The sequence below is a fragment of the Anolis carolinensis genome, chromosome 5 (assembly GCF_035594765.1).
Source record: "Anolis carolinensis isolate JA03-04 chromosome 5, rAnoCar3.1.pri, whole genome shotgun sequence".
NCBI lineage: Eukaryota > Metazoa > Chordata > Lepidosauria > Squamata > Dactyloidae > Anolis > Anolis carolinensis.
In genome coordinates this window covers 78,863,170-78,886,761 of record NC_085845.1, presented here as the reverse complement: position 1 = coordinate 78,886,761, position 23,592 = coordinate 78,863,170, and the positions used below count along the sequence as shown (strand labels likewise).

At 38.5% G+C, this 23,592-nt stretch overlaps 1 protein-coding gene across 1 annotated transcript in view; it reads right to left on the bottom strand.

Annotated features, from left to right (window-relative positions):
* Window positions 1-2,921: 2,921 nt before the first annotated feature.
* The window catches only part of kctd8 (potassium channel tetramerization domain containing 8), a 70,960-nt gene continuing 50,289 nt past the window's right edge, over window positions 2,922-23,592 (bottom strand). Inside the window, exon 2 of the mRNA XM_003221544.4 lies at window positions 2,922-6,284. Within this exon, the coding sequence (XP_003221592.1) occupies window positions 5,824-6,284 (461 nt within the window). The 3' untranslated portion in view covers window positions 2,922-5,823. The remainder of the gene's footprint in view (window positions 6,285-23,592) is intronic.

Genomic DNA, 23,592 nt, shown 5'->3' with positions numbered 1-23,592 from the left:
GTAATGCCCCTCTAAAATACACCCACATGCACACACACAATTCAACTTATCCCAGATAGAACTACATCCCTGGATCTTCATAACTTTGGATACAATAGTCACATGTGGCTCTGATGCCCTATTTCTCCAAAACTTCTCCAATATAATATTGATATGGCCTTATTAAGTTTATGTAATTTAAGTGGATAATACTACCATTTATGTATAATTTTCAATCTTAAAAAGGTTTCTAATTTCCAACATTAGTACTTCACTCCCTGCCTTGCTCCAAAGTTCATGATGAATCCAAATGTATGTATCCATTATTTCTCTCCACAGTCCCTTACCCTTGCACCTGGCTCTTTGTTTCATTCACCCAGCACAAATCGATCTCCAGCATTTCACAAATGAAAACCAGGACAAACGTGATGAAGCAATCTCACACTGTGATCAAGGTGGCAAAAGGTACTACTGAGGAAGATGCCAGGAGAGGCTGTAGCAGTTTGCTTTTGTTTGAGCCTCCTGGGAAGGGCAAGATTCTGCCCCTCGATCTCCTCCCTTTCCTAAGTACAAATTACTTTTGTGGAGCATTTATTGTAAGCATTCCATGCCTAAGTTGCGTATCTTGCATTTATCCTTGTTGAACTAATGCGTCCCTTACACTGTATTATAGGGCAGTGTAGATAGGTCCCTAGTTTCTCTTACTTCCCACTTTCCCCTTTGTCCTTACAAAGGGGAAAGTGGGAAGTAAGAGAAACTAGGGACCTATCTACACTGCCCTATAATACAGTGTAAGGGACGCATTAGTTCAACAAGGATAAATGCAAGATACGCAACTTAGGCAGAAAAAATGAAATGCAAAGATATAGAATGCGGGACGCCTGGCTCAACAGCAGTACGTGTGAAAAAGATCTTGGAGTCCTCATGGACAAGAAGTTAAACATTAGCCAAAAATGTAATGCAGCAGCCAAAAAAGCCAATGGGATTTTGGTCTGCATAAATAGAATATTGTCTAGATTCAGGGAAGTCATGCTACCCCTCTATTCTGCTTTGGTCAGACCACACCTGAAATATTGTGTCCAATTCTGGGCACTGCAATTTAAGGGAGATGTTGACAAGCTGGAAAGTGTCCAGAGGAGGGCAACTAAAATGATCAAGGGTCTGGAGAACAAGCCCTACGAGTGGCTTAAAGAACTGGGCATGTTTAGCCTGCAGAAGAGAAGGCTGAGAGGAGGCAAGATAGCCATGTATAAATATGTGAGGGGAAGTCATAGGGAGGAGGGAGCAAGCTTGTTTTCTGCTGACTAGGACGTGGAACAATGGCTTCAAACTACAGGCAAGGAGAGTCCACCTGAACATTAGGAAGAACTTCCTAACTGTTCTGCAGTGGAACTCTCTCCCCCGGACTGTGGTGGAGGCTCCTTCTTTGGAGGCTTTTAAGCAGAGGCTGGATGGCCATCTGTCAGGTGTGCTTTGAATGCGATTTCCTGCTTCTTGGCAGGGGTTGGACTGGATGGCCCATGAGGTCTCCTCCAACTCTTATGATGTATGTAGATGAACTTCAGCTGATGCTCTGAGATAATGCAACTCAAAATCTGGGTGTGCCTGATCTTTTATGACTATATGCTGCCTTCATGCATGGTGCCTTCTTTCTGTCATCTTGCAGTGGGCTGAGCTACAATGGTAGTGTGAATTAGAAGATAGTGAAAGCAGCACAGTATGAGTAAATAACAGAACAATAATGCCTGGAGTATATTCTTGCTTTGAATATAAACATGAAGCTGCAATCTATTTTTTTTTTAAAAAATCCTTAATTATGCAGACAATTTTCTAGTTTTGAGCTTAGCGTATTCTCAGACATGGCAAGAGCTGGGCACTGCATCTGAGCTTTGAGGGGCTCTTTGCCAGAGACAAGCATGTCAAATGGCTTTTGTGGGTGTGAATTTTAGTGTGAACCCAATTGGAGCACCGTATCCAATGACAATAGGTTTTTAAACCTCAACAAGCTCTCATGGGGCAGGTTTCATCTTCAAATGCAAACTTGATGCCTTTCAGTGTTGTCTTGCTCTTCGGCAGCATCCAGAGCAGAAATAAACAAAAATACCCTAATTTCATCAGGACAGGAAAGCTGGCTAAAGAGACACGTGTGGCATTTGGAAGCTGTCTAGTAGCCTATTGTTTAAAATTTCTCCATGATGATGATTGATGCCAGAAACTTCCAGAAATATCCCAGAAGTGTGCTAGTAAATGATTTAGAAGCAAAAGGCTCAAAGCAATATAGACTCTGCTGGAAAGCGAAGGATTAACAGATCAAGCATTGCCACTTCAGAGGACCTAGGCTTCGCTCTTAACCAATTGATGGGTTGCAATACAGAGGAAGGTTTTTCATCTTCTTTAGGGCCATAAGTTCCTTCATTAGCTATTTGAAAAAGGGTGTAATAAAGCAGACATGCACTTCTATAAAATATAGCTAACCTATGGGGTCAGAAACATATGTTTTCATCTGAGTGATGGAAGAAATGGCAAAAACTTCTATATTCTACTGAGTGCTATCAGTGCTCCTACATGCTAGCTATTGGTTAGCTTTTGGACGCAATTCAAGGTACTGTTTAATATCTTAAGAGTCTGGGATTTCAACAGGCCTTCTACTGCTAGGAGAAAACCTGATTCTATTTCACTTCCTCACTATTGAATGATCAATGTTCTGAGACCTGTTTCAGCACCTGTCATTTTAGCTGTGTTGTTCATATATCTTTATATCATATTTTATATGGTGCTAAACTTTTATGTTGTAAGTCACTTTGAAAGCTTAAAGGGAAGAGATGGAATACTACAAAACTACACTAAAATATATTACTGACTTTTTATAAAGACGGAAACAGACATAAGCAACACTGACGAAAAATGGGAAGGCAGGACAAAGAAAAGATAGAGCCTTGTGGCACTTTAAAGACTAATATTTATTAAGGCCTCTGATGCAAAGGACTACAGTATACAAAGGTTTAATCCATAATGAGCTTAAATATACCACAAGACTCTTTGTTATTTTAGATGCAACAAACTAAAAAGGCCACGCCTCCTGGAAAATGAGACCAAAGACTACTGGCATTAAGCTTTAAACTAGGACCATTTTTTATCTTGCTGGTCTTTCAATATGGCCCCATCTACACTGCCATGTAATGCAGTGTAGATTCATAATGCATTGAGCTGCATTATATGAGTCTACACTGACTATATAATACAGTGTCAAACTGCATTATATGGCAGTGTAAATGGGACTTAGGAATAGTGTAAGATATTCCTTTCCCTAGTAACCAGGGCATTACTCACAGAACTAAAGAAAACATTGGGAAATGAGTACTTCCAGGAAAGAAGTAGTTACCTGGCATTATGGTCACTCAGCAACACCAGTCAACCTCTATTAGGATTGTTGTTATTTTGCACCAATGGGAAATTGCAATGGAGACCATCATTTGGATTACTGGCATTGCTGGTTCTTCAGTATACCCAACATTAGCACAAATCTTTTTCTTACAGGAGCATCAAGAAACTAAGTGAGGCAGGAGGCATGTCTTTACAACGAGAAAACAACCAGAGGAGAGTTTGGCACATAACAATCCCAATGTGATTGAAGGTATCCACCAGATGTTAGTTTTATAATTGTTTATTTTTTAAACTGTAAAGACACATGAGGGGCCTCTACAACATACTTCTGTTGTCAACCTTTGAAATGAAAGGTAAAGATAAAGGTAAGTGTTTCCCCTGATGTTAAGTCCAGTCGTATCCAACTCTGGGGGTTGGTGCTCATCTCCATTTCTAAGCCGAAGAGCCGGCGTTGTCTGTAGACACCTCCAAGGTCATGTGGCCGGCATGACTGCATGCAGCACCGTTACCTTTCTGTTGGAGCGGTACCTATTGATCTACTCACATTTGTATGTTTTCGAATTGCTAGGTTGGCAGAAGCTGGGGCTAACAGTGGGTGCTCATTCCGCTCCCTGGATTCAAACCTGCGACCTTTTGGTCCGCAAGTTCAGCAGCTCAGCGCTTTAACACACTGTGCCACCGGGGGCCCCTGTAATGAAAGGTGGGTCAAAAATCAGAAACAAATCGCTGTAGGAGCCAGGCTCAGTCATACTTCATTGAAATCAATATGACTTGAGTCCAGCCCTGTTGATTTTACTGGGTGCACTCTTCAATATAATTAAATTTGGAGTTAATCTAATAAAAAGCAGTCACCATTTTACAAAATATGGCCACTTTGGGACCAAAAAAGGATTGCCACCATGTTGGTAGCTAGTTCCTAGTTTTGTGAAGATGGCAGCTGGATTATATTAGAAAAACATTATATGACTTAGATACTTCAGGATCCCTGCAAAATCAGTCCAATAATGCAGACCCAGATAGTGATCTGACATAATTGAAATAAATGCTCAGAGATTATTCTAAACCTGTAGAAGCAACCAGCCTCCCCACATGTGACCTGATTTGTCACATCAGCAAGGATATCCATGCTACTGTAATGAAAAGCAACGAACAATAGAATTAGTGTAGCAAATTTTCGAAATATATATAAAAACATAATGTCTAACAGTATTACCCAAGCTCCTGAAAATCCATTATTAATCCCCAAACATGGCTGGTTTTAATCAGATTAATTATGTGTCATTCTGAGTAAATATTAGTTTTTGAGCCCTGGGAAATAATATTGTCTTGTGCCTGTTAATGACGTCTTAAATCTAGTATTTAACAGTAATTTCCATCAGTTGTCAGAACATTATTTCTTTTATCAACTAAAATACTCTGTGTGCATTTTGGCTGAGATTTTATCGTTACTATACTGAGCAGTAATCAATAACACTGTTCTTTTCCATCATACTGAATCTCTATTGAACATTTTAATTAAAACTCTCATACCCCAAGCATTATTCATTTTCTGCTGAAACATGTTGTTTTCAATTTGGTAGCAGAGAACACTGTAGAAACTCCTCTTAAAACCTACTTGGGGATGAAGACAGAGGCTAATAACAACAAAAGGGTAATACATCAAAAGCATTTAACAGTAGGCCTCTTTAACAAATACATTAAGGTCTTTTTATTTTTCCACCTTTGTTGACTAACATGAAAACAGAAAAATTTCAGACCATCACGTTAGTTTTCACAATCTGCAGATAGTTTTGCACTTGACAGAAATAGTTCTGGCAAACATGAACAGATGAATGTTGGTGCAACCATAAAACAGTATAAGGCATATTTACACCATCCTAACGAAACGAACACACAGCCACACACAAATCCTCACAAGGTTCAATTCCAAAGACATTTTACATTTATAGTCTTGGTATTGAACAAAATATTTATCCAAGCAGCAGACGAACCTCTTGTTCTTGTGTGATCTACTTGTCTCTATTGTGTTCATGCAAAACAGATATTTGCTTTATTGTATTAACATTTTTAAAAAGTGCTTGCATTTAATGCTGTTATCATAGGCCCCATTCTTCTTTAACCAGTTGAATTTTGTATCATCACTATTATTACAATCTTAGAATGAAGCATTATCTGATGATGTATCTGTTTTACATATGAGAAGTCTGAAACCCAAAATGTCTTGATCATGCAAATTTTAACTATTTATAAAAGAACACACAGTTCCTTCTTTTCGTGTTATCATTTCTTTTTTAAAAAAGGGGAAAGTCAACTCATGTTCTAGTCAACATCCAGTTCACAGAAAAAATTAAGCAGCAGGAATCACTCCAACGAGTAGACCAGAAAGAAGTACATCAGTAGAAACTGGCAACATAGTAAACAGCTAATGCACCAATGACATGTCATGAAATACTTTAAAAACTATAGCCCGTATTTTTGTAATAGTTCAGACTGCCATGGGCGTTTCCGTTCAGGAAAACAATCTGGAATATGGATTTTTTTAAAATCCTGAATACATTTCTTCATCTCTTCTTCAGCACTTAACTTCTCACACACCTTCCTTTTGGAGAGGTTTGTCTCTCTGGACTTGCTAATGAGAGTTTGAAAAAGTTCGCTGTTTCTACGCTTGTCTGGTGGTGGCATCCACTGTACCGGGGCCTTCTTGGAGGGACGATCTAATGTAAGAGTGTTTGGCTGGTGCCCTGATGACTGCTGGGTGCCAGGAGCATTCTCTTGGGGAGTGCTGGCTTCAGAGTGGCTGTCACAACTAGAAGTGGACAACTCATTGCAGGAAGTCCCACTCTCGCTTCCTTTGTCTGCAACTTTTTCATGCTTGCGATCTTCATGTTCATGTTTGGGAGACACTGTTCTCTGAGGTGGTCCTGACAAAAGAAGGAAAAGAAAGTATTAATACGTGATGCATTAAGAAAGTAAATGATCAGTGATGATTCTCATAATCTATAGTGAATTTCTAGAATTTGGAGAACTTCATCTCAAACAATGGGGTTGTATTGTAATCTGGAATCTCTATTGCCTTAGCTGAAAATCAGAAAGCTGCTGAGATGGCACAACATTCACAGAAAAGCCACTAGACATTTTTCACTCATGACTCACATACATTAGGCACAATGAACAAAATGGAAAAATTCCTAGGGCTGAAGGTATTTTAAAAGGCATGACAAAATTTCCTTAGCGCACAACCCTGAATAAAATGAATATGGCAGAAGGGGAAGAGTGTTTGATCCCAAACCTCTCACTCAATGATATCACTATCACGGAAGCCGTATATATTGTTTCATTCCTCCTGCAAAAAAAAAAAAGGCCTTGCACACAGAAGAAAAAGCCAGTGTTTTCCATTTTTATTTCATTATGATGTACAGTAGTTCCGTATTTTGTGTACTTAGTGAAAATACATTTTTAAAGGATAATATTTGCAGATAAAATGTTACTCCAAATTTGGGAAAAAAATCTTGTAATCTATTCAACAGAAATTACTGTTTACATTTTTTTTCTTTTTGTTGTGGGCAAGAATACAATTGAAGGTTTACATCCCAGAAATTTTGCAATGGCCTAATGTAATCCTTCTGCTAGTTAAAATAAATTGCATGGTTAATGCAATGAGTCTAACCATCTCAAGGAAATTGGACCCAAAGAAAAATGAAGTACCTAACTGCCTTTACTACGAATTTTGCTAATTTACTTTTCCTAATTTTCCCCTGTCAGCCAAGAAAGACACAATGTTTTGCAGAAAGATATAATTGCCTGGGAACATTGCCATAGAGAGATTGACAGCATACTACAGCAGCATTACCTGACTGCATATTTATAAGCAGACATTTAGAATTAAGAAAAGCCCTTTGGTAATATTTCTCTCCTTCTCATTAGGATATTCATTTCATATAATCTGAGATAAGGTTTTTTCCCATCAGTTATAGCTGTACAATAAGATGAAAATACCCAAAACAGGTAGAAGAGACTTGTGTTAAGAAACAATGCACACAAAAATTCACTTGATCTTGATTTTAAAAGAGATTAAAGGTTATTTGTGTCACAATAAAGAATAGAAATTTAAGAAATAACCTAAACAAACAATTAAGCCCGTAGAGAAACTATGAAGAGGAATCACCCTGATCCAGTCCTTTAGTAAGCACAAGATCCCTGTCAATGGTACAACTCTCTATATCAAGGCTTTGGTGTATTCCTATTTCTGATTAAGGGACCAAACCCTTGTGCTTTTATTTTAAGTTAGAGCATAAAAAGGATTCCACATTTTACTTTCTTTATTAACTAAGTACACTCCCAGACTAGAGGGCCTTTGACAGACAACAACTAAATACTAAGGGTGTGCACAATATCGTTTTGAGATACCGTTTTCAGGGGATTCAGGTGTTCTGGCAGCCAGATCCTTGGAAACAGGATGGGGTGGGGGGGCAGACCGAAAGCTGGCCTTTACAGACCACATGGTAGCCTATCTTTGGCTGAATCTGGATGAATCAGCTGCCACGTAAGAAGAGCAGCTACACACACACAGGTTTTTCCCACTTAGCCTTACCAGAGCCAATCAGAAGAAGAAAGTGAATCACGTGTCTTTTTCCAAAGCTGGCCTATATATACCAGGGTGAGTTCCTCCATTTTTCTGTGGTGTCCTGGCATTTGTGAGAGAGAGATCGTGTGCTAGCTGGCTTCGTGTTCTATCTCAGTGCCGTTGTTGCTTCTTAGTGTTTAGGGATCACTTTTTGAGAACTCCAACCTTGATCTTCTGCATTAAATTTTCTCAGTTAATAACTATCTTATAGTCCTTCTTTTCTTTTACTAGTAATTTTGCTAAGGAGGAGTGAGTGGGTGTGCGTTTTGAAGGGGGGGGCTGTGAGTTTTAAAAGGGCTTTTTGTGTATTTAAATATATTTATCTTTGTTTTTGCTTTAAATTGACAGAGTGTGGGGTAGGTTTAGGAATAGCCTGACTCTCTTGAGTCTTCACTGAGAGAATTTCAGTTTCAGTCCCCCCCCCCCCCCCTCAACTCTACCTTCTGGCTTCCATACTCTGTCCTGCATCAGCAGCCTAAGTTCCTCCCTCCCAAAATAAAAAAAAACCCTTCTTCTAGTTCACCTCTTTGACTCTGTTATTCCCTCCCCAGTCCTACCTTCTGACTCATGAGTTTGTGCTCCTGCCTCAGTCCAGCAGCCATCTTCCTTTATTTGTAGAAACTTTTAAAACGAGACCAAAAACGGGATTTTTTTTTTTTTTTACAAATTGCACACTCCTATTAAATACAATTCTGAAGCTCATGGGGAGAGGGGTGAATGTTTCATAATGTGAAACAACATTTGCATTAGACTCCAAACTGTAGCTTCAAAAGGGGATGGCATGACCTGCAAGTATAATTAGCATCTCAGTGCAATTTTAATCATAACAATACTATGAAATAGGATATTTATCTATAGTGGGGACTGTAACTAGTAATGCATAGAAATATTATAGGCCAAAAATGAGTGCAGGTTCCAAATCCTTCCTTTGCCTATCACCACCCAGTCCGTATTTATTATAATTTTGCTTTTGTCAAAGTATATTATTGGAACTAATTCTGTTCCATTTTCTTCTTGGAGCTGAGAATATTGTACATGATTCCCCCCTCACCCCCATTTTAATAATAACAATACTATGAAGTAGGTTTGACTGATATGATCAAACAACAGAAGCTGGTGTATATGTTTACCTGAAATACCAAACATGTATGGGTTGAGTTGTTGGGGTGGATCACAGAGCTCTAAGTGCCTGCCCATGAGACTGAGTCCATGGGGAGGAGTGGATATATCTAACCAATAAGGTCAATACACTGTGTTGGGACAAGGGAGAGGGTCTTCTCATCCATACTTTCCCAACTGTGGAATGCCATCTCCTTGGAGGCCAGATTGACACCAAAATGATATCATTTAGGCACCAAGTGAAATCTTTGTTGTTCATCAAAGCCCTAGGCTTCATTTATAAATCTCAAATACATAACTGAAAATCTGTTAAAAGTCATAATTATATTTTATATACTATTAGTGTATTTAAATTATTTCTATTGTTCTAAACAGCTTTTATTTATTTATTTTAATTTTACTTGTCAGCTGACCTAAGATTTTGATATGATAAGGTTGCTTTTTTGGAAAATTCATTACTTAACTCCTGATTTCTGCTTAAAATACCAATTTTGTGTGTTCTCCCTCAGTAACATCATTTGGACTGACCACTGATAGTAAAATTATTTTACTTTGTGTATTTATAAAAACTACATTTATTAGTCTGAAAACATTATTTTGGGAGCATTCTTTGACCATTTTGTGTGTTTTTTTTAAAGTAATGAAGAAATAACTAAAAGTGTAACAAGTAACATTAATTATTTATTTGAAGGCGAAGAACAGTGATTAATGAATAATGTTCTGGGCTGCCTCCTTCCAAGTACAGTTACATCTAGTTTTAAAGCCTTGATAGGAGAAATAATTTGAATGTTTAGATGGGCTGCTATCTTGTTGACATTTATTTAGAAATAAGTTTCACTGTGTAAAACTTAAATAGATATGGTGATAAAATGCATTCTTATCTGACCTCCTTGCCAAGTGGAAGCCATTTATTTCTCCATACTCTTTCCTTGCAGTTGCCTTTTGCCCTTAAAGCAATCCGTGGCATTTCAAGATTTGCACAATTAAAGGCTTTGCTACAATCTATGAAGCACAGGTTTATTTCCTTCTAAAATTCTTTGGAGTGCACTATTATCCAACATATGTTTCCCTTGATCAATTCTTCTTCCTTTCCATGTTCCTACTGTATGCACTGCACAGCTTTGGATGTTCTGGTCACATCTGAGCATCTGAACAGCTGAGTAAATATCCTTTTGCCTTGAGCCAAGTTGCACCATAAGACACACCGCTACTTGTAGTTGCCTTCTGCTCTTTTCCAATAGGTAATTAAGTGTCTCCTGACCTGAGAGTCTAATCTTTTGACACTATTTCTTGTTTCATTTTAGTTTGTTTCATCATAAGAGATATTCAGAAATGGTTTACTGCTACAGTCTTCTACACAGTGCTAACAAGAGTTATTTAAAATAGGGATATTAACATATTTAAAATAAAGAAGTAAAAATAGTTAAAATGCATTTTCCAAATGTCAAGAAACTCTCTTGAGAAAATTCATAGAATGATTAGAATCTTTCCAGTTTGTGAATGATGTGCAGAAAACATCATTTTCTAAGCAGGAAATAATATTCACTGTACAGAAAAAACCCTTCCTGTTTCCAAAAAATACTTTAATAAGGCACTTAGCACAACATTCATGTGTGATTATTTTGGAACAGCACAGAAAATACAGTTTTGTTGCAAAAGTCACATATAACAACAACAACAACAACAACAACAACAACCTTATACCCCACTACCATCTCCCAAACGGGACTTGGGGCAGCTTATATATGGGATAAAATGCCCATAGACACAAATGCGAAAAATCCAACAAAGCAAAAAGCATAGGGTAAAATAAAAACATAATTAAAAATAACAAAACAGTTAAAAACACAAATTCAATAAAACATAAAAATATAAATAGCTGCATAAACAAAACTAAGTGAAACCAGTTGCCGTAGTAGAATGGGCATGATCAGGATATACAAGGGCCAGGCATGGGATAGTGCAATATATAAATGTTGTGGTAAGTAAATCCAGAACTGCAAACTATTTTTGAAAATGGTGTGATTTTCAAAGACTTTCTCATAGAGGGAATAAAACTGCCAAAATTACAGAACTTGCTACTTTCTTTGAGAAGAAAATGCGTGGAGATTTGCATCCCTGCTAAAAGGTCACTGCCATTTTCTTTGACATATTTAATCTGGTTCCTCAACAAAAACCAAAAGGATGTGGGAGACCGTACCAGCAGCAGTGCATCCAGCAGCATGGCATCTTGCTACATTGGAGCATGCAATCCCACCACCACAGAAAGGTAGGGCCATGCAATCTATTATGAGGAAAGCTGGACAAGCTCAGGGGAAGGGGGCATGAACATTGGAAAATTGAACACCCAACAATTTAAGATATTCAAATAATACCATTCTATTAACAAAGAAGAGTGACGACTTGTAACATCTATTGAGGAAAATCAAGGAAGAAAGTAAAACCAAAGCTACAGCTGAAGTCTAAGAAAATAAAATAGCCACTGCTGATTGACATAATTTCAAAGTGAATTATTAAGACACTGAAATTGTCAGTCTTTCTAGACCAGTGATTCCCAAAGTGGGCGCTACCGCCCCCCGGTGGGTGCTGGAGCAATCCAGGGGCGCAGCTAGAGGAGTGGGCGTGGCTTCTTCCCAAGAGCCCGAGACAGGGCTGAGAATCTATATCTCTCCTTAGGCGCTTGTTGGGACACAGAGGGCGGAGCTAGGGAAGGGGATGGGGCCTCCTTCTAAGAGCCCGAGATAGGGCCAAGCCTCTCCTTAGAGGCCTTTTAGGACTAAAGGGCAGGGGTAGGGGAGTGGGTGGGGCCTCTTCCCAAGAGCGCGAGACAGGGCTGAGCCTCTGTATACCTCCCCTGAGGCGCTTGTTAGAATACGGGGGCGGGGTATAGAGGTTGAGCCCCGTCAGACACTTGGGAAGAGGCCCCACCCCCTCCTCTAGCCCCACCTCCTGTGTCCTGGCAGGCACCGCAGGACAGGGATAGAAGCTCAGCCCTGCCTCAGAGCTCGTAACTCTGCCCATCCCAGTCCTGGCCATCCATTTGTGGCCCCGCCCACCTCACCTCGCAACCCTGCATCTTGGACTAGGGGAGAGGCTCAGCCCTGCCCTCTTGAACGGGAGCCACGCCCACTCCTCTAAGCCACATCCCCCTTTCCAGGGGACGCTGAGTCATGTTTTTTCTGGAAAGGGGGCGGCAGGCCAAATAAGTTTGGGAACCACTGTTCTAGACCTTGGCTCCATAAATCAAAATAGAAACTTTAGTCTTGAAATCAGGCTAAAGGCTTAGGACTTTATCACACATGACAGGCAAACTGGTGGAATTCTCTACTGCATGTTGCTGAGTGTTGCTGGTCTGCCTCCATGATTCTCTCGTCCCTAGCTGCTAATTGATAAAAACCCTCTAATAACTCCAAATACTACAATGTTTCTGACACTTACATTGGTACAATAGGTTCCTTCCACTTCTGTGATGGCTTGCAGCTATAAATAACGGGGCGAGATTCTCTACCTCCTCACTATCCTCAAGCCTTTATTTTCTTTTATTTAATATTTAATATTTAATATTTATATTTGTCTTTTTGCCTTGCTTTTAAATGCTGAAATTGCACAACTTAATGAAAAGTAAAAAAATTAAGAAACAATGGCAGTGTGGGAAGGCAGGTTATGAGGGTATGCAAAAGTACAATTGAAGGATTATGAATTGGCAAATCAAAGGTTTTGTAACAGGTATAGTGAGACCAGGGTAAGCGTTTTGTTCAAGAAATTGATAGATTAACCCTGATAACAAGAAAGAGTTCAGACATTCCATTGTATAAACTCTGTTCACCATGCATCCATCTTCCTCACTGAATGACTCAGTATCAATTATGCTACATCCAAATCAATGAAATCTATGATATGTACTTTTCTCATGCTGAAGTTAATATTGAAGCTCTGAGCCTATTTGAATGAAGAAATAATTGTGACAAACTATTTCAAGTTCTAGTCATTGTCAAACCTGATCTACACACAGAAAGCTCATCACATAGGAAACTATTTTGGGACTGCATAACTTGATATCACTCACAGAGAACTAAATATCTGAATATTTGCCATTTTAAAATCCAACTAATCAAAATCAGAGATATGGAAAGTTGTTACAATTGTTACAATTCTTTATTGATTAGTCACTTTTGACCATATCAAAACATGTAAAACATACAATACGTACACACTTACACATACATACAATAAAACTATGTAAAGATACAAAACATCCCGACCTGCGGCCTAATAACCCGCTCCTAGACAAATACAGAGTAAAAAGGTTAAAATTAGTAATTTCCTAAGGTAAGGTTTGAACGAGGACAGGGGTAAGTAAAACAAGTGTCTTGTCCATTAGTAAATTTTAAGTTTGGATTTTGTTAATGGCAATAATGTATCAGCTCTCAGCTTCCATCTTCTCACGAATGGCCAGCGCTTTTTGCGTAAAAAGGGCCAGTTTTAAAATAGAGTTTTTATCTGAACCCTGTAGAAGGATATGCAATTTCTCCTTATTCTCTAAGTGAGTATGATTCTCCAGCAGAGGGTCTAAATAGAGAGATTGAATCCTGGTGTAGAAGGGGCATTTTAAGAAAAAATGTTCTGAGTCCTCTACTTCTGCATCTACCTCATGACACCCACAGGTTCTCTTCGTATATCTTTCCACAGATATAGCAAGTTAAGGAGATGGATATGCTGAAATCTTTCTTACTAATATTTTGTTTCCCATATAGAAGAGCCTAATGGTGATGATTATGATGATGATGGTTTATTATATCCAGCCTCCATCCCTCCCAATAATGGGATTCAAGATTATTTACGTTTGTGTTAAATACAACACAGATTTAAACTATATAAAACTTCAACAAAATCATTGATATATAATTATTTTAAAGACAAAAAATGTATAAAGTTAAAAACATTAAAAACCATTAAAATACTACTGTTGACACTCTGCATCCATGGGTTTTGCATCAATGGATGCAACCAACCATGGCTTGGAAGCAGTAAAAAGCAAACCACATTCCAAAAAGCTAACCTTGAGCACATCTAAATAGACCAGTTATACCTCAGGGCAGGTGAATCAGCTCCATAGTCGCTACTGGCTAAATAACACATTGAGCTGATCCAATGCCAATTAACATGGTCTTGAGCCACATTAACCAAAGTTGCCAGTTGCTCTGAATTCTCCTGAGAATCTGGACCAAAGCACAACTTTAAGCCCGTATAAGCAATTTAGGCAAATCAACCCAATCCCCTGCCACATAGGAAAAGCACGCTCAAAGTACCCCCGACAGGAAGATGTGATCCATCAAATAGTTTGGACAGGGCTTTATAGGTCACCAGCAGCACTTTGAATTGTGCTTAGAAAGACTTGCAGGCAGTAGAGATGTATGCTCCCTACAGCCAGCCCTAGATAACAATCTGGCTGTGGCGCATTGGTCAGGAGAAGTTTCTGAGCGCTTTTCAAAGGCAACCTCATGTTGTCCAAATGGCAGGTAAACAAGATGCTTCACTTGCAATCTGAAGTGGTATGATCCTTGATAAGCTGCTTGTATAACCTGAACCTAAACTGTCATATATTCAAGTGTTATCTAGGGATTTATTTACACAATATAAATTTCCTGAGTAAAAGGCAAACACCATCTCTTGCACTCTTGCATTATGACAAAAGGACATAAAATACAAGATGTTTAGCACTGCCTGATCCTAAGCAACCCATGTATCCAGCATGCCATTCTCAGTCTTTCTTCTTATCTCTTTTTATGCTTCTTTCCTCTCTTTCTCTCTCTCGTCGCCATAGCTAATACACAAGAAGGGGGGGGGGGGGGGAACCTGTGACTTAAAGTGATTAAAAAGTGAAGCTAACAGGATAATGAAATGAGGAAAACAGTCTAATTGGTGATAAAACGTCAATATTCCAATAAATGTGCACCAGAAGTCCATTAGATTTAATTAGTCTCTTTATCCCCCTCCCTTCTTGGAAGCGCTAAATCAAGAAAAAGAGAAATTGTAAAAGTAATCATCTGACAGCTATGGAACGATCACATACTGAAGAGGCAATACTGAATAATTCACTGAGAAAAGAGATCGAAAATATGACAAATATTTTTATCTGCTAATACACTAATATTTCATGTAACACCCATTCAGCTTATTTACTTATTTCAATTTCTATACGGTCTGTTGCAAGAATTCAGAGATGATGGGCATGCAGATTTTAGATATGATTTCACACTATAACGCTGGCTCATTTTTTTCCTTAGAAGTCAGTATTAAATTGTTTTTGAAGAAGTTGCGAACATAAAAATGAGAAATAAATTGGCTTATTTGATTGGTGGTACAGTCAATTTTAAACTATGAATTTTAAATTGAGATTTTTATATGGATGGATGGTTTTAATGTGGAATGGTGTGTGTTTTAATTTTATGTTTATGTATTTTTAAACTACGTGATTCAAATGTTTTTTAGTGTTTTTAATTATACATTAAATTGTTGTATCCTACCTTGAGCCTCGGAAAGAGGTAGGTAAGGAATATTTATTTATTTCATACAAATTCTGGAATTAAAATGAGACACCTGGGAACATTCAGAGGAAATTCTAGGAGATGGGGCTTCTTTGAGAAGCCATTGCTGGAAGTAGGGACCCATTTAAATGCCTAACTTTCCTGAATTCAGCTATTTTTTTAGGATCCTCCTGGTTCCCCTATTGCCCTGTCATTTCTACCTTATATTTAGAAGTATAGCCTCACTCTATGGTGTGTGTGGTGTGGGAGGACTGGGGAGACACTTTGTGGAAGGGGGTTATGGAGGAGGGAGAGAGAAGCTACCAGGGATGAGAGGTGCAACCCAGTCATGAGCGATATCCCCCCTTCCCTACCTCAGTCTAAGCTCCACACCTACAGTGAGAAAAAGGGGCATAGCTTATGGGGTCTCCCCTCTCCCAAACCCCTGGACAAGTGAAGGAAGAGGAGGAAGATGAAGAGGCAAAGGAAAGAAAAGAGGAAGGGGGGGGAGAAGAAGAGAAGGAGGAAGGAAGAAGACGAGAGGAGAAGGTGGAAAGGAGTTCACCATGTTCCCATAAACTTTTCATTTATAACTAACAATATACATACATGAAATGAAACACTCATATAATGTAAGCCATTCTTTTCCATTTCCAGTTTTTATTGTAATGCTTATATTGCAGACAATGCTGCTGCAACCCAATACTGAATGCCTAAGCTTATTTTCTGCTGCCCTGGAGACCAGGACGCGGAACAATGGTTTCAAACTACAAGAAAGGAGATTCCACCTGAACATCAGGAAGAACTTCCTCACTGTGAGAGCTGTTCGACAGTGGAACTCTCTCCCCCGGACTGTGGTGGAGGCTCCTTCTTTGGAGGCTTTTAAACAGAGGCTGGATGGCCATCTGTCAGGGGTGCTTTGAATGTGACTTCCTGCTTCTTGGCAGGGGGTTGGACTGGATGGCCCATGAGGTCACTTCCAACTCTACTATTCTATGATTCTATAATTCTCCTCTCTTACTTCCAATGCTAATGCTGCTAAAAAATATCCAGCTAGACAGAGGATAAGGAAGAAAAGTAAAGTGGGGCTTCTGGGCAGCCTTAGTAAAAAAAAAAGGGTTTCACTGACAAATAATAATAAAATGTTTTGTTTAATATTATCCATTACATGATCATTTGCTGGAGTTGCACTTCTAAAAATGTGCAAAACTGGTCACAACTGAATTCCCTTTAGAAAAATCATTTTATTAATTTTTTAATGCATTGTGTAAAGGTGATATAGAGAATGTAAAATAAAATAAAATAAATACATCAAATACACTTAATACAAATACGTCTGCCTACCCCACTCACCCCCCACCCGAACAATTGAGTTTCCCTTAAATTAATGACTAAAAGTTGATCATGCTAGTTGCCATAGAAGGAGACACACCAATTATGAATTCAGATTGTATGCAAAGGGAGAGGCAGCTTTATGCACATTGACTTGGCCTTTCAATTGTTTTTGCTTTTTTTTGCTCTCTTTTCTGTGCCTTTTATGGATATGTACTTCATTAAGTATCAGTAATATGTCTGGTTGACATAATTATCTCATATCTTTTTCACCTTTAGTTAGTTAGTTTGTTTTAAATGGATATGATTTGCTTTACAATTCTGATCTCAAGACTTTTGAAATTTATCTTAGGCCCCTTTTATATTGCCAGATAATCCATGTTATCAAAGCAGAAAATCCACATTATCTCATTTGAACTTTATTATCATATGACCTCATCATAAGGGGCTAGATTCAGCAGCAAACACCAATCTAGCCCTGGTCACCCACGGAGCCGGCCAGTTCCCATCAAATGACGTTGTGCTGGCTCTCTGGGTGCAGAGGGGCAGAATGGATAGTATTAAACAAAACAATGGGAATACCTGTGGAACAAAGGTTTCAAATTTTCAGTTGCGGTTTCAATAAGAGACAATTTATATAAAATGTTCTACAGGTGCTATACAGCCCCAGTTCTCCTAGCCAAAATAGATAATTTGCAATCAGGATTCTGTTGGAAGTATAAAATAAAGAAAGGGACTTTCTTCCATGTGTGGTGGTCTTGTGAATTGGTGCAGACTTATTGGGGGGGGGGGGAAGGAAACAAATAAAATGACCCACAACAAAGTTTTAAAAAATCCAGGGATGTGCCTAATAGGGTTATTGAGAGACCATTGTCCTGGCAACATGGCAAGCTTCCCGTGTTGCCCAATCTATGGGGAGAGGCCGCAAGCACCATGCATCCTCCACACTTCCCCCATGTGATTGCCCTCCCGGTGAGGTGGGCAATGCGAGGTGTGGGGCATCGGATTCCCCACACTTTGCGATGAAGCGGACCACCACTTCCTTCTGCTGCCAGCCATCTGATGAGGTAGTTAGTCTACACTGCCATATAATCCAGTTCAAAGCACATAATGTGGATTTTATATAGCAGTGTAGAAGGGGCCTTAAAGCCAGGGAGGTCCAAACTGAAAGTAAACTGTGAGGAATACATCTTTTGATTATAACCTCCTGGGTAGTTAATATAGAATGAGCACAGAATCCAGGGTCAGGACAATGGGTTGCTATACTCTAAGGAGACATAATCTCCCAATTCAGGCTTCATTCATTGGTCAATCTTGTGTTGGATACTCAGAAATGACAGGAAACCCTGGAGTATAACTATGCCAGTTCATGTGAGATCACCCTTACTTGAACTGATTGGTTGACAACTCTAAGGATAGTTGTCCTGGGAGATCTAAAACTACCATGGCAATTATGGGAAACATGGAGCTTGTTATACATGTAACAACCATACCATTGAGCTGAGTGGATAATGATGTGAAAGATATAGGTCTCTGTATATAAATGCTTCCCATGGTTTGATAATTTTCTATTAAGGTATTGGACTACAGTATCTAACAGCTTTTGCCTGTGCCAAGTTCAGAGCTCAAGGCAGGTGATCTTCTAAGGAATTTTGAAATTTATACAGCTGACAATACAGATAAAACACTGCTTATTCTTTGGAGTTATGGCTGTACATACATTTCTTTCCCACTGAGCAGAACCCAGTTAGTTCCCTGCTATTTGTCTGAACTGAGGGGGAAGAAATAAGCATAAGTGGAAGAAGAATCATGATGACTCCGAATGAAGTAGGCCTCTTTATCATGCCTACTCTGTAGCTTGGGTAATAGAAAAAAGAAGGAACTCTTTCTGCTTCCATTGACTCTTCTCAGTGTCACCCAGGAAAAAAAATCATGTATCATCACCACATACCAACATGCAAAATCCATATAGATGGAGACACATCCTACATTTGCTTAGCTATTCCTTGATTCTTCTTATCTATGTATGTGTATTATTGAATGATGTTTCAATTATACCTGGTACATAGGCTCTTGCTGTGCCATCTGACTGTAAAGTTACAGAACTGTATTTTCCAAACCCCTTTTCCTTGCAACACTTGCTGTTGCTCAACTGTTTTTTTCTGTAGAAAGGCATCAATATCTAGGTATTATTTAACTGAAACCCCAAGAAAAATGTGTTATGTAACTGGAAGTAAAAAAGCAATTGTCTTTTTAGGTTGTTATCAAGAAATTGGAATTTCTAAGACACAGCCAGGACATCTATGCCTGCCATAGATGTGGGCAAAACGTCAGGAAAGAATACTTCTAGAACATGGCCCGGAAAACATACTACAACCCTATAACCAGAACATATTGCTGTCTTTGCATACAAATATAAGCCCTCACTAATCGGTCACTTTGATGTTTAGTTTCTTTTCTTTTTTAATTTTTTTTATTACATTCCAACAATTAACAAAATTTTAGCGATGCATGTCTTATTTCAATATACATAATACCAAAAGTAAGTAATGCTTAAATGACATTTTAAACGATCCTTTGGAATGTAACACCCACCCCCTCCCCTCCCCCGTTCCCCCTCCCCCCTGGAACAGCAATTCAATATATTATCATTGTATCATTTTAACTGTGTGGAACGCCTGGTTCAAAGTGGTGTATCTTTCGTCTCCATCTATTTTGTTAATTAGGACTGACCATTTCCTGAACCAATATAACACAGAAACCTATATATAGTGTAGAGAAAGATTGTCCTGTTACACACAGTATATAATAGAAACGAAGTAGCAAACGTATAATCACCAAGGCACAAGAGCTCTTGGAGAAAGAAAAAGTTGCTATCCTGAGCTGGAATTACAGCAGAGCCACTACCTAGAAAAGTGAAATTTGTAAAAATCTTAAGAAGACTATACAAGAAGCAACTAAACCTGAAGAAGGGACACCCATCCTGAAACAAGGACATAGAATACCCTGGGAACCCTTGTTGTTTTTTGCTGTTGCTTTCTTTGAATGTACATTCTGAAGACTCTTTCTTGCTTGGGACTTTGATAATTTGTTTAAAGGGTACAACCCTCATTTATAAAGATCATCAATTGAGATGCTTTTTCTACCAAGCTTCAAGACAACACTGAATACTGAGTTTTAACCTCAGTTCATGAACTCCTTTATTTTGGCAATATATAAACATGAATGCTATGTTTGCTATAATGCTGTGAAATAGTTTATATAATACTGTAAAATAGTTTATATATGTGCCTTGGTGATTATACGTTTGCTACTTCGTTTCTATTATATACTGTGTGTAACAGGACAACCTTTCTCTACACATTTCCTGAACCAGTCAGGTTCTTTTAGACAATTTGTATATTTTATTTTCCTTTGATTAATGAAATCATTGATTATATATTCTGATATATAAGACCACCAAATTTCTACATTCCATTTTGTCTCATCCCTCCAACCTCGGGGCTATTGCGGCTTGTATTGCAGCTGTCATATATTTTAGAATCTCGGTCCAATTATTGTTATCTTCCCTTACCTTTATTGTGAGGGACATAAATCTGGCTTTGTCCCATATTAATTCTTTCCCTATTATTTCTTCCATTTCTTTTCTTATTTTGCTATAAAAGATTTGAATTTTTCTACAGTCCTACCACATGTGGGAGAATGAACCTATTCCCCCACATTTATGCCAACATTTGTTCGAGGTACTTCCCGTTATATGAGCCAATTGTAGGGGGGTTCTATACCATTTTGTGATTATTTTCCTTTGTGTTTCTTTGATCCTTATATGATTAATTTTATGAATATTATTGATCCATGACCCAATTAGTTTCTCAGTAAAGTTTTTTTTCCTGTTTCCAGATCTCTGTAAGCGTTTCTTTCGTATTATAAGTTAAGGTAATTAGTACATCATACCATAGCCCAATCATTCCTTTATCTGTTTCTAATTTCCTTCTAATTATTCTATCCAGGGGGGTTTCACCTGCTTCTCTTCTTTTCATGGCCTGGGCTTTACTGGACAAACCTAACCATGCTATCCAGTTCCCTTGTTTAGTTTCTTAATCTTCTGATTAAAGGTTGAAGCCTTATTTATCTTCAGTCCATAATGGTTTCTTTTTTTTTAACACTACTGTTAGATTTTGAATGTGAATGGCATGAGATGGATGCATTTATTTGTACAGAAAAGTGCTTCAGAGACCTTTGGCTGATATAAAATTTGAACAGCACGTACATGAAAGATCACACAGTTGGCTTAATTTGGTACCACCTTTTCTAACGGTAATATAGAGAGTGGCAAGCAAGATATAATGCTGCTGTGCTAAAGCTTCCTGTGTCCATGATATCTGCTTAAGAACAAATTGCACTTTACAGTAGAAGTCAGAAGTGATTCAAAGTGCTTTCACTTTCTGCTGCTAGTAAGAGAATCAGTAAAAGCATTTTAAAGAGTCTGCGTGGGATTCAGAAGATAGTGGAGTGCATTAAGAGTAGAGAGACGAACCATAGCTGGGTGCGACAATTAATGAAAGAAGCAAAAATGAAGCCTTTCATTCTGTTTGTAGCTATAACAATGCAGAAAAGCCCAGGGACAAAAAGGGCAACCTAAGGAGTCATTCTCATATTTGACTATGGCTGACCACACTATGGGAACAGGCAAACATTCCACATGGGCTTCATACTCCACAATGTGATCCTGATTAAATTCTTCAATGTTCCATTTTTCTAAAAAAAATGAAAGATAGGAAAATGCTTAAAACAGCTTGTGAAAGCAGTTTTTTCCTTTTAAACATATGGCTATTTTCATGTCTTTGCACATAGCATGATATAATAATCTATTAATACCTGATTCCCTCAACCCCCCCCCCCCCAATAATGACAAGCCAATTAATTATAGTCTCCAGTCTACACTTCATCACACACAATAAAATCAGAGTTTCTACACATTTAAGAAATGGCAACCCATGGTGCCCTAAAGTGTTTGTTTTTCCAACACTTCTTAAGCCGGTTGGCAATCAACTTATTTTTAAATTCCCCGCATAGAGATGGACAAAATGGCCAATTTCCCCATATGATGTTAATCCCTGTTATCCACTTATAAATAAAACAATGATGCTGTGTGTGAGAGGTGCCGAAATGTCCATTTCCCCAGATCGCCAATACAAAGACTGAGAAAGAAAGATGCGGGTTAATTTAAAACAACTTCCTATGATCTGGGTTTTTTTTTTTAAAAAAAAAAGATAAATAATTGAAATCTTGGAGGAACAATGGGAGGAAGTCTCAATGCAAATGACCTCAGGGAAAGTGCTGCCATGCAAAAGGCACTTCTGTTTTAGTTGGAGGGTCTTGAGTGAAAACAACCACATGGAAAGTGCCACCTTACGAAAAAATACCTTAAATCTGCTTCAGTGGAAGGGTCTTGAAGACAGTGCTGCTTTAAAAGATGCCTGTTTTAAAAAGTGTGCTGAAATGTTTGAAATGGGAGGAGTCATTGCCTGCCCGTGTAATGGGAATTAAGCAGACAGTTGAGATAGAAGCTGGAGGAGGCGATCTTAGTGTGATGGGAATAAGTAAATTCTTTGTCTTCTTTAAAGAGAGAAACCCATGAAACTCCACCCTTTCCCACACTTTCCCTTGTTTTCTCCAGTTCCTCACAATGAAGTCCTTTTTAGAATCATCAGAAGCTACTTTATATCGAGTTAGAACAGTGGTTCCCAACCTGTGGGTCCCCAGGTGTTTTGGCCTACAACTCCCAGAAATCCCAGCCATTTTACCAGCTGTTAGGATTTCTGGGAGTTGAAGACCAAAACATCTGGGGACCCACAGGTTGAGAACCACTGAGTTAGAATATTAACCTATTCAACTCAAGTGCCATTGAGACTGACTGGAAGGAGCACTCCAAGGAATCAATCAGGATTCTTCCCTTGTCTTACTTGGAAATTTTGGGAACTGAGTCCAGGATTTCCTTCTTGCACAGAGCTACATGAATACAGTGTAGTCCTTCCTTGTACAGGAAAACAGCTTTTAACTTTAACGATATGTTAAACTGAGCAATTAATTACTTTCTCTTTTTGGCAGGTTTTCTATGCATTCACATTAGCTCCCTTGTAGGACCACCCAATATTTATATTTCGTTCCTTGATTATTAACAGTACAGAAGTCTTTGAAAACATGAAATTCACCAGAAACAGCATTTCAAGCTTGAAATCACTTGGATTTTGAAGGAAAATACCTATTACCCTTTCTTGCCTTTTTGAATGAGACTGGAAGATTTGAATGTGGCAAAATTTTTCACCTATTAATTTATTTCACTGAAAGCCACCACTTCAGTCCAAGAGAGCGAGTGAAATTTCCAGGCATGGAAATTAAGTTTCAAGTATTCAACTCTCTACTAAACTCACCACAGGTAGGAAATATCTGCAGTAATATAAACCAATTCCCCATTAAGGCCCACCCCCCAAAAGTTTCTTAAATGTGAAAACTGCTTCTGCTGGGATGTCAGCAGAGTATTTTTAGCATAGTAGATCAAGAGGAAAGGCATCTTGATTTTAGAAACAGCTGACACATAAAAGCTGAGTAAGCTGACTCTAAAAT